The sequence below is a fragment of the Lepidochelys kempii genome, chromosome 4, assembly GCF_965140265.1.
Source record: "Lepidochelys kempii isolate rLepKem1 chromosome 4, rLepKem1.hap2, whole genome shotgun sequence".
Taxonomy (NCBI): domain Eukaryota; kingdom Metazoa; phylum Chordata; order Testudines; family Cheloniidae; genus Lepidochelys; species Lepidochelys kempii.
Window position 1 is genome coordinate 32,798,079 of NC_133259.1, and position 11,452 is coordinate 32,809,530.

Sequence of the window (11,452 nt, forward strand, 5' to 3'; positions counted from 1 at the left end):
TGATGAGGTGAGACTCTTGGCTTTCATTTCCTACACAAAGAAAGTTTCTAGCTCTCTTGGTTGCCCAGAAAAACTTATAAATGTGAGCCAAGTGCAGCCTAAAGGTGGGAGAAACCAGAAGGCACATAGAAAGAACCCAACATGTATTATTAATTAGTTTTAAGTCTCCAGATTAAGGCTATGATTTAATCACGGAAGTTGCAGAAGTCACGGAATCCGTGACTTCCAGTGACCTCTTAGACTTCAGCCTTCAGCGGTCAGGAGCTGCTGGGTCCCCCGCCCAGGTGGCGGGGAGCTGCGGGGTACCCCCGCCACCTCTGGCAGCCCCCAGAGCTCCAAGCCACTGCAGACTGTGGGTGTACCCCACAGCTGCCCATCGCCACAGGCAGCAGGGAAGCCCCAAGCTCCTGGCCACCGCAGGCCCCTGGACCTGTGGGTGGCTGGGGTACCCTGCAGCCCCCAGCTGCTGCAAGTGGCAGGGGCCCCACAGCTCCCAACCCTGGGTGGCAGTGGACCCCGGAGTTCCTAGCCGCCACACAGCTGCCCCACTGTAGGCAGTGTGGGGACCACAGACCCCCATTTTGTCACAGATATTTTTAATAAAAAGACAGGTCACAGCTTCCCAGAATTTTCCTTTGTTGCCCCGACCTGTCCTGACTTTTACGAAAAATATCCATGATAAAATCTTAGCCTTACTCGTGACTTTAAGGCACCCATCGTTTTGGGGGTCCTGACTCAAGATTTTTTAAGCTGGGGGCTAGCAATTCTGCCATGTCGGGGGCTGCAATGGTTTCTCTTCTCCCGGCCTCGCGCACGGCGCTGCTGCTATCGAGGTACCCCAGCCTCCAGCTGCTTCCACAGCGGGGAACAGAGGCAGCCCCAGCTCAGCTGTGGACACCCCCAGCCCCGTGCACCAGAGCAGGGCCGCCTCGCCACCCCCCCCGGAACCAGCCTAGGCCCCGGCGTGAGGCGCCCGGGGAGAAGGAGGCTTACACGCGGCAGCTAACGGGGCGATGATCTGCCACAGCCGCGGCCGGTCCAGCCCCGGGAGGGAGCGGGAGGAGGAGTGGAAGATTTGAAAGGGAGGCGCACGTGTGCGTCCGGGCGCCCGGGGGATGGCGGCGCTGCAGCCCGGGCGGCGCGGCGGCAGGCCAGTCAGCGAGACCCGCCGGCCAGCCGGCCCACCGCCGCCCGGGCGGAGGGAGGAAAGCCCCGCTCCCCGACATCGCAGCAGCAGAGCGCGCGCCCTGACTGCAGCCACCCGGTAGCGTCTCCGGCTCACTCCCCCCCTCTCTCGGTCTCATCAACGAGAGACAAGGGGCGCTGTGAAAGAGAGACAGTCTCGCCGGCGAGCTCTCGCTCTGCGAATGCCGCCAGCCGGTGTCTGGGTAGACCTCACCGCACGCTCTTTCTAGATCCCATCCTCCACCTAGAGGACCCCATCGTTTGTTTGGTCTCAGACATCCTCCCGGCGAATACACATGCACGTTACAAACCCTGCCGGGCGACTCCATGCTCTGGCTGGCTGTACCCTCCCGTGCCTGGATGGTCAGGCACCCATCGCAGACATGATGTGCCCGGCATGGGAACTTTTCCAGCACGCGTTCCCCGCCTGCCCCTACGCAGTTTAACTTTCCTCTTTTTCTTGTAAATCCAGGTCACTTGAAGATCTCCCCAGACACAGACATGCATGAAAAGTTAATAGGAGCATGGCTGCAGTTTAAGTTTTATTTGAAGCAGGGGACTCGACAGTTCCTTGTGTTTTGTTTTTCACTTGTTCTTCTGCGTTAGAGTTGGAAGGAGGTAACTGGAGCAGTGGGAAGGGGAGGCTGGGGGGAGAGACCCCGAAAGAGGAAATGGGGCACACGTACAGAAAGGAGTTGCAAGGAGAAAAGAAGGGCATTAGGGAGATGGCAAAGGCAGGGGTACAAGAGCGAAACAGGAACAAAAGTAAAATGGAAGGAGGTAGCGGGGAATCGTTTTATCTCATTATAAAAAAAGATTTTTTATTAGTGGGATTGCCATCGGTGTTATATAACTTTTTAAAATTAGAAAAACAGGGCAGTCTCTCAATCTTAGTATCCTTGAGCTTTTGTTGTGTGGTTTGTTATGTCACTGGAATAATTCACACACACACCAATGTGCATATGCACACACTGATGCATATATTGGTATGTATGTTTATATATACATACATACACACACACCACTGCACCTCATCGGAGCCAGTAATACACAGAGACTGGCTCGGCGATTACCCTGTAGTCAATTATGTCTAATCCATCCATAGATATAAAACACACATGCTCAGAGAGAGACAGCTACAGTAGCTACTGGTAAATACTACATTAACCATCACCTACCAATTCTCTTGCATCCACTGGATGGCTTCATTCTCGTTGAATTGCTTTTCAAATTCGTATTCTTGCAAAGTCAACACTGACATGTTCATTGGACCAATCTTCTGGGGGGGATGCCTTCCTATGTCTAAATATAAATATAGTATCTAAGAGCTTTTCCCCTGCGTCTTCCCTTCAATCGCCCCTTTCTCTCTCCCCCTCTCTTTCTGTCTCTCTCAGCTATACCCTTGATTTCGCATTGCTTTTCTCCTCTTCCTATCCTTCTCCACCCGTGTCTGGAGGTCTCCTCCTCTCAGCTTCTGCATCCACCCTGAGAGGAAATGGAAGCGTTGCGGTCTTAGTGCCCGTCTGTGCAGGGGTTTAGCTTCTGCTTGCTCACAGTGACATGCATATACCTCCTGCAAGTGCAAACGTAGCCCCCGGGCTAGAAAATCCTCCACCGTTTAGAACGAGACAGTCTGGCTCATGCAAAAACTGGGAACTAATATAATCTAGACTAGATTGCAGCATTAAGGAAATCATCCCCTGAGCATTAGCTTCTTTGGCATCTAATCACGTTCACTTCCTTTATGGCTTTGAATGAGACACGCTGCCCAAGCTCCCAGCACTGGAAGCTGCTAATGATCTTACCCACGATGTTCACGTTACAGTAGTAAAAACATATAAATCCCAGGGAACATTAAGTACTGCTGATGTCAGAACAAAGCTTACAGCACATTTTCTCAGAGATTGGATTTGGAAGAGAATTAGATCAACTGTCCCAATCAAATTCTCTCTCCCTCCCTTCCCCACTACTACTAATTTGAATAATTCCCTTCAATTAACTTTGGAGATAATATTAATCGTTCCTCAGTCAGATTCTGCTCCGGCAACCACTGTTCAGCCTCCTGCACATCCTAACATACATGACTGGCCAGAAAACTCAGCCTGGTTAGTACTGGTCCCTAGATACTGCAGTGATGGACACACTATAAATGCATAGGGTGGACAGCACTAAAATAGATATTTACAGTTCTGTATGTTACACATCACACATTACCCTTCTCTCTTTCATTTCCCTCACACCTTACAACTCAGCTATACCCACAGTTGTACCCACAAAGCAATTTAAATAGATGCTGTCAGGTTAAAAATCATATGCGAGGACAAACTTCCTGAATTATTTTACAAACCCCACCTTCTATTTTCTTTATTAACAAACAATTCCTTTTATGCTGTTCCCCCCACCCCTTTCAGTCAGCACTGATACTAGTCACTTTCACAATTAGTCATTTTCACCTCCAGGGTCATGCTCCAACACAAGGATGCACCAGTTCAGTGGTTTTCAACCTTCTTTCATTTGCGGCCCCCCTAAAAAAATTTGAATGGAGGTGCGGACCCCTATGGAAATCTTAGACATAATCTGCAGACCCCAGGGGACCACAGACCAGGGAACTACTTAGAAGTTAAAAGTAAACATTCCCCAGCAGTGTTTGCAATCTCTCTCTCCCCATCCACCCCCAACAATCCTTTTTTAATAATTTTAAATCATAGGAATATTTTTATTGCTTTTAGGATTCTGATAAAGCATTCAATTCTGAGACCTAAATATCTGATTTTCAGAATTTGACCTGATCATCCTTAGCAGATGAATTTATATAGTTCTTTGGTTGATGGGATGGGTGCAAAGGGTAATGAAATGGTGGGCTTCAGGACCCAGGAGACAGCTCTCCCTCTGCAGTTGATGAAGCAGACAGGTTCTCTAGCTGAATGTCATAATGGACTACACCACTGAGATCTAAAAAGGGGGATACGAGTCTCCTATAGAGGGCCTATAAGGATGTTTAGTAAATTAAACAAAAACACTGAAATATAAGAGTCAGCTGAAGCGATCTTTAAATAAACAAGCAGGGACTGAGATTTAGGTCAAGAGCTAGTGTCTACATGAAATGTTTAATTTATTGTGAAATATTTCAGAAAGGTCTAAATAAGTTAGGGGGGATCCACCCCCTATTTTTTCTAGTTGAATTGTTAGACTCTAAGGTGCCACAAGTACTCCTGTTCTTTTTACCTCTCTAAATTGTTCTGTAATTGAGGTATGAATGAAGTGATGTCAGACTAAGGAGAGTGTATGCACCTGTGTGTGCTCCGGCAGGGGGGATGAATAAGGAGGGAAAACCAGCAGGATGCTCATATGTTAATACAGATGCGTGTGGAAGGTAAAATCACTGCAGACCAGGTGATCACTAGTGGGCATGTGGTTGTAGCTGAAGTTTTCTATATTCACCTCTCCCCTACAGAGAGGCACTGAGAGACAGGCACCCGAAGCTTTATGATGCTAGGACATGTGTGTTGTTTATGTGACTGTTTAGCATACAATCCACATTGTGGGTCAGGGAATCTAGGTCGCTAGCTGTTTAACCATCATTTTCTCATGATTACTGATTATAGCACTTGCATGTCCATAGCTTTGTTTTCACGTCTTTCCAGTCTCACCTGTCACATCCTGATGTGATTGCCACTAACTTCTTATTAGTTAGAACACCACCGTATATGTACTTAGTGTTTTACAATATGACGAAGGGCTTGCAGTCTCACGACAGAAGGTTTAAAGCAGTAGGTTTTGGTACAGAGAAATATAGTAATAAATGAGCCAATCCCAAAGACCTGAATGCTCTTAACTTGCATTGAGTTCAATGTGATTAAAATGTGTTCGTTCATACTTTGTAGTTTTCAATATTGTCAACCCCAACCTTTCAAAAATCAGGAGTCAGACCCCCCCACACACTCCAAATAATGAGATATTGACCACTAATCAGTTTGGGGTTCTTTTTATTTGCTGTCTGGTTTTTGAGTCCTTGGGGGAATATTTTCAAGCTTTTCTCTTTTTCTCCCATGAGGAATAGACATTTACCTTTTTAAAATGAAAACAGAGAGTCTCACATCATCCTCTGGCTTCAGGTGCTTGGACTTTAAGCAAAACACCAAATATCACAAGACATGTTAAAACTGAAAGGGTTGGCAACACTGAATTATTATTAATCACTGTAGCACCTAGAGATCCCAACTAAGATCAAGCCCACGTTGTGCTGGGGCAGTATTCTCCCCAAAGAGAGTACAATCTACATAGACAAGACAGGCAAAGGATGGTAGAAAGGAAATAATATTATTCCCTTTTGACAGATGGGGAACTGAAGCACAGAGTTTAAGGATGGGATTTTCAAAGGTGCCCACTGTGGCCCAGCTCTGCTTCCACTGAAGTCAATGGTAAAACTCCCAATGGGAGCAGAGTTAGGCCAAAGTTAAATGCTTTTGAAAATCCCACCCCATGTGACTTGCCCAAGGTTACACAGGAGATACTTGCCAAAGATAGTAATTGAACCCAGATATCCTGAACCTCAGCCCTGTGCCTTGGCCACACAACCATCCTTTGGGTGCTAAGCACCTCTCAAGATTGGACATAAGAACGGCCCTACTGGGTCAGACCAAAGGTCCATCTAGCCCAGTATCCTGTCTTCTGACAGTGGCCAGTGCCAGGTGCCTCAGAGGGAATGAACAGAAGAGGTAATCATCAAGTGATCCATCCCGTCGCTCATTCCCAGCTTCTGGCAAACAGAGGCTAGGGACACAATTCCTGCTCATCCTGGCTAATAGCCATTGATGGACCTATCCCCCATTAATTTATCTAATTCTTTTTTTAACCCTGTTATAGTCTTGGCCTTCACAACATTCTCTGGCAAGGAGTTCCACAGGTTGACTGTGTGTTGTGTGAAGAAATACGTCCTTTTATTTGTTTTAAACCTGCTGCCTATTAATTTCATTTGGTGACCCCTAGTTCTTGTGTTATGAGTAGTAGTAAATAACACTTCCTTATCTACTTTCTCTACACCCACTCTTAGAATTATTTATCATTTGGATAGTGCTATAGCTGTACCTGATACTTTACAACAGGTAAGATCTGCCAAGCAAAAAACTAAATAGAATACACTAGCCTTGACTGAGAATGTAAAAGTGTGAACAGGTACAGTGGACAAATTGGCATAGGGACTTTATTGCTGTCAGGCTACATGGAACAGATGAGTTTTCAGAAGTGATTTAATGAGAATGAGTATGCTTGCTTTCAGCACATTCATTAGGAGGCTTTTCCAAGAGTAAAGGACAGCATGAAAGGAGACAAAAAGAGCAGATGTCATAAACATACAGCTAAGGGTAGCATAAAATCCCTCCTTTACCTATAGAGGGTTAAGAAGCTCAGATAACCTGATTGGCATCTGTCCAAAAGGACCAATAAGGGGAGAAGATACTTTCAAATCTGTGGGGGGAGGTTTTTGTTTTGTGTTTCTTTGTGTTCTCTCTGGGATAGTGAGAAACTACATCTCCTAAAGCCATACCTGAACTAAACATCTAAGATTACAAATTGTAAGTAATAGGAAGGAAATGCGTTTGATTATCTTTTGTTTTAGCTTGTGAATTTTTCCTAGGCTAAGAGGGAGGTTTATTCCTGTTTTTTTTTTTTTGTAACTTTGAAGTTTTGCCTAGAGGGGAATCCTCTGTGTTTTGAATCTGATTACCCTGTAAAATTTCCTTCCATCCTGATCTTACAGAGGTGCTTCTTTTACTTTTTCTTTATCATAAAGTTCTGCTTTTAAGAACTTGATCAGTTTTTAGTGTCCCAAAAACCCAAGGGGCTGGTCTGTGTTCCCCTTGTTTACTCTCAAGCCTCCCCAGGAAAGGGGGTGAACGGGCTTGGGGGGATATTTTGGGGACACAGGAACTCCAAGTGGTCCTTTTTCTAAATCTTTGTCTAACTCACTTGGTGGTGGCAGCAATACCATTCCAAGGACAAGGAAGAATTTGTGCCTTGGGGAAGTTTTTAACCTAAGCTGGTAGAGATAAGCTTAGGGGGTCTTTCATGCGGGTCCCCACATCTGTACCCTAGAGTTCAGAGTGGGGAGGGAACCCTGACATGGTGGCAGTGTTGGGATACATTTGGTTACACCCAGAAAACTGCTCAGAGTTATACAACATATACCAACATTGTTATAACCTGGACTTTAAAGAGGATAAGTTTCTGCCATTCTTCCCTTGCTTTTTTGACTTGGAGCTGGAGTCTGGCAGTTTCTTGTTGATCTGGTGAGTCTCCTGTTGCATTTGGTGAGCTTTCTCCTCAGCAGCCAGCAGCTCCAGACGCCCTTTACAAGCCCTTTCCTTTCTTTCATCAGCCTCCTTCTCCAGCTGGGCCAAGACTTGCTTCTCTCTCATTTGAATTTCTGAATTTTGTTCATGTTCCAACTGCAGGCCATTTCTCAGGGCTTGCAGTTTCATTGCTTCTGTAGTATCAGGTAACGGCTGGGCTCCTGTCTTCTGATCACTGGCCATTAACAGATCCCTCAGTTCTTGGTTTGTAGCATTGTTTCTAAAGCTTATTCCCTTTTCTGAACACAAATCTTTCAGGGCTTTTTTGTCAAGGGCCTCATATGCTCTTTGCTCACCCATTGCAACTGCTCTTTAACCAACCGAACTCTCAATACCAAAATTCAAATTTGGATAGCATGGGTTCTGATCCAAAGTGTAATTGACCTGGTTCTGTGGATCCTAGCATGACTACGCCACTGTAACGATGCTGGTTCTGGTGGGACCCAACTGAGAGTGCCAATTCAAGACAAATTGCTTAAAGCAGGGCAGTTACAGCCCAAGGCTGGGGTTTTTCCAGCTCTAAGGTGAACCAAACCAGCCAAATAGATAGGGCTTTGGTTTTACACCACTGGCTAACCACAAGTCACACAAGCAATTCCCTTAAACACTCAGTTTCCCAGTACCACCATCAGTGCTACTCATTATGGGGACGAATGGTTATGAAAACCAATGCCCCAGTAAAAGAAAAAAAAAGGTCCTCTCAAATGGGGAGGGAACCCTGACAGCAGATAAAACTGAAGACCAGACTAGCTGGCACGTGCACAAGGGAGTAAAAAGGGCACACCCTGTGCAGGGTCACACCACAACTGCAGTACCTATGCTGTCCTGAATGATGATGGGAGTGTGTCTTGCTAGCATCTCTTGGGGCATATGTTACCACAAAGTGGACATAAGCCATGCTACTCTTTGTCACTCCATTCCACACCAACCAAAAGTGCTACCTAGACATGCAAGGGAATGCCTTCTTGAGGAACAATGTCTTCTGGTGCTCCCACTAGGTGGTCCATACTACTCCTGGGCTGGGCTGTGCCTAAAAGGCTACATGTAGCCTTATTTGGCTCAACACAATATTGTGTGTATTTTCAATAGGACATTTTTATACTGAAATGTGTTCAAATCAATATCTGATAAAATCTGAAGGAGATCTCTGTAACAAATACTGGTGCATCATTACATGGTTTTAGTAGAGAATAGTCCTATTTAATGAAGAAATCTAGCATCTTATAGCAATATCCCAGTTTTGATAGGGTGATCCCGTGTCCTGCAAATATCCTTCTAGCAGCAACATGAATTTTTGCAAATTGCTACCATAAAGCTACAGTTATTATGGGGAGACAGCATTCTCTCCATAGGTAAGGTTGTACTTTGTTTTCTATACTCAGCCTTATTTTAATTTATAGATTTTAAAGTCTGAACGGACCATTATCTTCATCTACACCTTACCCAATAATTTCTGAATCAACGCTATAAATCCTTTTTGAGATAAAACCACTGCAATGCCACTAATTTTGCCCAGACAAAACCAATCCATCTACAATTTCTCATGTGATATTCCTGGGGGAATTCTGCGCCACTGCACAATGCAGAATTTTGCAGAAATTAATTTCCCGCACAGAAATGGGCTGTAGTACTGCTGGCTGCCACTAGGGGCTGATGGACTCCAGCTCCAGCTCGCACATGGAAGACACTGCCGGGGGAGGAAGCTGGAGTGTTCCTGGAAGCTGTAGTTCCCCATCTGCCCTGAAGAAAGGTGGTGCTGTGCAGGAAACGCCAGGCAAGCCCAGGACCCAGCATCAGGCCATTTCTCCCTCTGGATCCCTGGGCTCTGAGTGGTAAGCTGGGTTGGGGGGATGGGGGGCTGCAGCTGGGCTCTGTGGGTAAGGGGGTGTGAGTGTCTCGGCTGGGGGGAGTCTGCAGGTGGGCTATGGGGGGGAAGGAGTGTGGGTGTCTGGACTGGAGGACCCTGTGGCTGGGTTCTGGGGAGTAGGAGGTTCAGATATATTGACTGGGGGGATGCCCTGCAGCTGGGCTCTGCGGGGAAGGGTTGTGGGTGTCTGACCCCTCAGCTGGGCTCTGTGGGGGGAGGGGGCAGAGAAACAGGAACTAGGGATTTCTTTAACTCTCTACTCCTAGGGAAATTTTTTCTGTGTCTATATTGTTACAGACATACTTGCTGATAGGTATTTTGAAATAAATTACCGCAATAATTGAAACTGGTGTGACTATGTAGTGTTATTTTGACAAATAACATTTGCAGAATTTTAAAATATTGTGCACAGAATATTTAATTTTTTGGAGCAGAATTCCCCCAGGAGTAATGTGAGGTCACTGACAGATAAGACTTGTGTGTGTAATAACATTGGGGTGGGGGGAAGGGAGGTTTCACACAAGTTGTTAGCCGCGACAATTTGAAGTATCAGAAGTCTTCACTTTTGGAAATATTTTCTAACTTTGATTATGAGGGAAAAAAAGACAGTTTGGATTAAGATTTGGTTTAATGTGCTGCCCTCTGGAATGAGAAGGGCTTTTCATGAAAATTTGCCAAAAATTTTGGCAAGTCTGTGAAATTTGCAGATCAGATTGGGGGGACTTTAAAAAGTCTGAAGTTGCAGATGAGCTGGAAAGTTATATGGGGTTTAGGATGTCTGCATCCTTAGACTGGAGAATGTTTAAAGTCTGTATCACAGCTGGCAAGATACATGGGATAAAGTGGAAGAATGCAGTAAGAAAAACTTTGGCAGGGATTTCTGTAATGGTAACAGCCACCACAGGGATTTCTACCCAGGAAATAACTCTTGCAGGGACCCCTGTGAGGATTATAATCACTGCAGGCTGCAACCCTCTAGGAATCCCAGCAGTATTTAGAACCTGTGCAAGAGTTCTTGTGGTGGATATAATAGCCACAACATATCAAACCGAGTTGTAATCTGTGCAGGAAACACTGGGATAGTGCAAGCTAATAAACTTCATCGGGATTCTCACACGTTTTATAAAACTAGCAGGAAGTTCTGCAGGTTTTATAAATCTCACAGGACTCCTGCAAAGGTTAAAAGATCTGCAAGGAATCCTTCTGCAGTTACTGTCAGATCCCCACACGGACTACTTGAAGATTTTTAATTCCACATGAAGTCCTGGGAGTTTATAAAATTCATACAAAATTCTGGACATTTACAAAGTCTGCATGGACTCTTGCAAAAAAAAAAAAAAATAACAGAGAAATTCTCATATAAAAACTTTGTTGAACTGGAGTTAAAGTTGTGAATACATATTACATCCAAAAAAATTATGCTAAAAGAATGGCTACTAAGGCTACTAAGTCAAGCACTCAAAGTTAGGAAATGCCAGAATTAAGGTTACCTGTGCAACCTTAATTCTGGCCCCTTATCTGTATGCATTATGATATAGTCTGTAACTACATACTCACATACTATTTTTTCCATAGGACTCCTGCCTTATTCAGTATTATTACTGAATTATTATTATTCAGTAAATATTATTCAATATTTCTTTTTATCGTCCTTATTCAGCGTGTCACCGCTGGCCTTATTTAATTAACACCATCCAAACCTTGCACTGAACACAAGATTATAAATATCCTCTTGGGTGGTTTCTGGTGCTCCAACCATATGAGTGCCTCACAGACATTAATGATTTTATCTTCACAACACCCCTGTGAGATGAGGGGGTATTGTTATCCCCATTTTACAGATGGGGAACTAAGGCATGGAGAAGTTAAGGCCAAAGGGCTAGATTTTCAGAAGCACTTAAAGATGCAGATACACACCTAATGGGATTTTCAAAAGTGTCGAGGCAGTTTAGCCATTTAACAGACATTACGAATCAAAGACCTTACCCTCCTCCATCTTATCTTCCCACTGTAGCCAAAACACCACAACGTGTGCCCATTTTACCTTCTA

General features: G+C 45.0%; 1 protein-coding gene across 3 annotated transcripts in view; it reads right to left on the bottom strand.

Moving 5' to 3' along the window:
- ELOVL6 (ELOVL fatty acid elongase 6) overlaps window positions 1-2,652 on the bottom strand; it is a 124,911-nt gene extending 122,259 nt beyond the window's left edge. For all 3 annotated transcript variants that reach the window (XM_073340897.1, XM_073340896.1, XM_073340895.1), the window contains exon 1: window positions 2,364-2,652. In XM_073340897.1, the coding sequence (XP_073196998.1) occupies window positions 2,364-2,452 (89 nt within the window). In that variant the 5' untranslated portion in view covers window positions 2,453-2,652. The remainder of the gene's footprint in view (window positions 1-2,363) is intronic.
- Window positions 2,653-11,452: the final 8,800 nt, after the last annotated feature.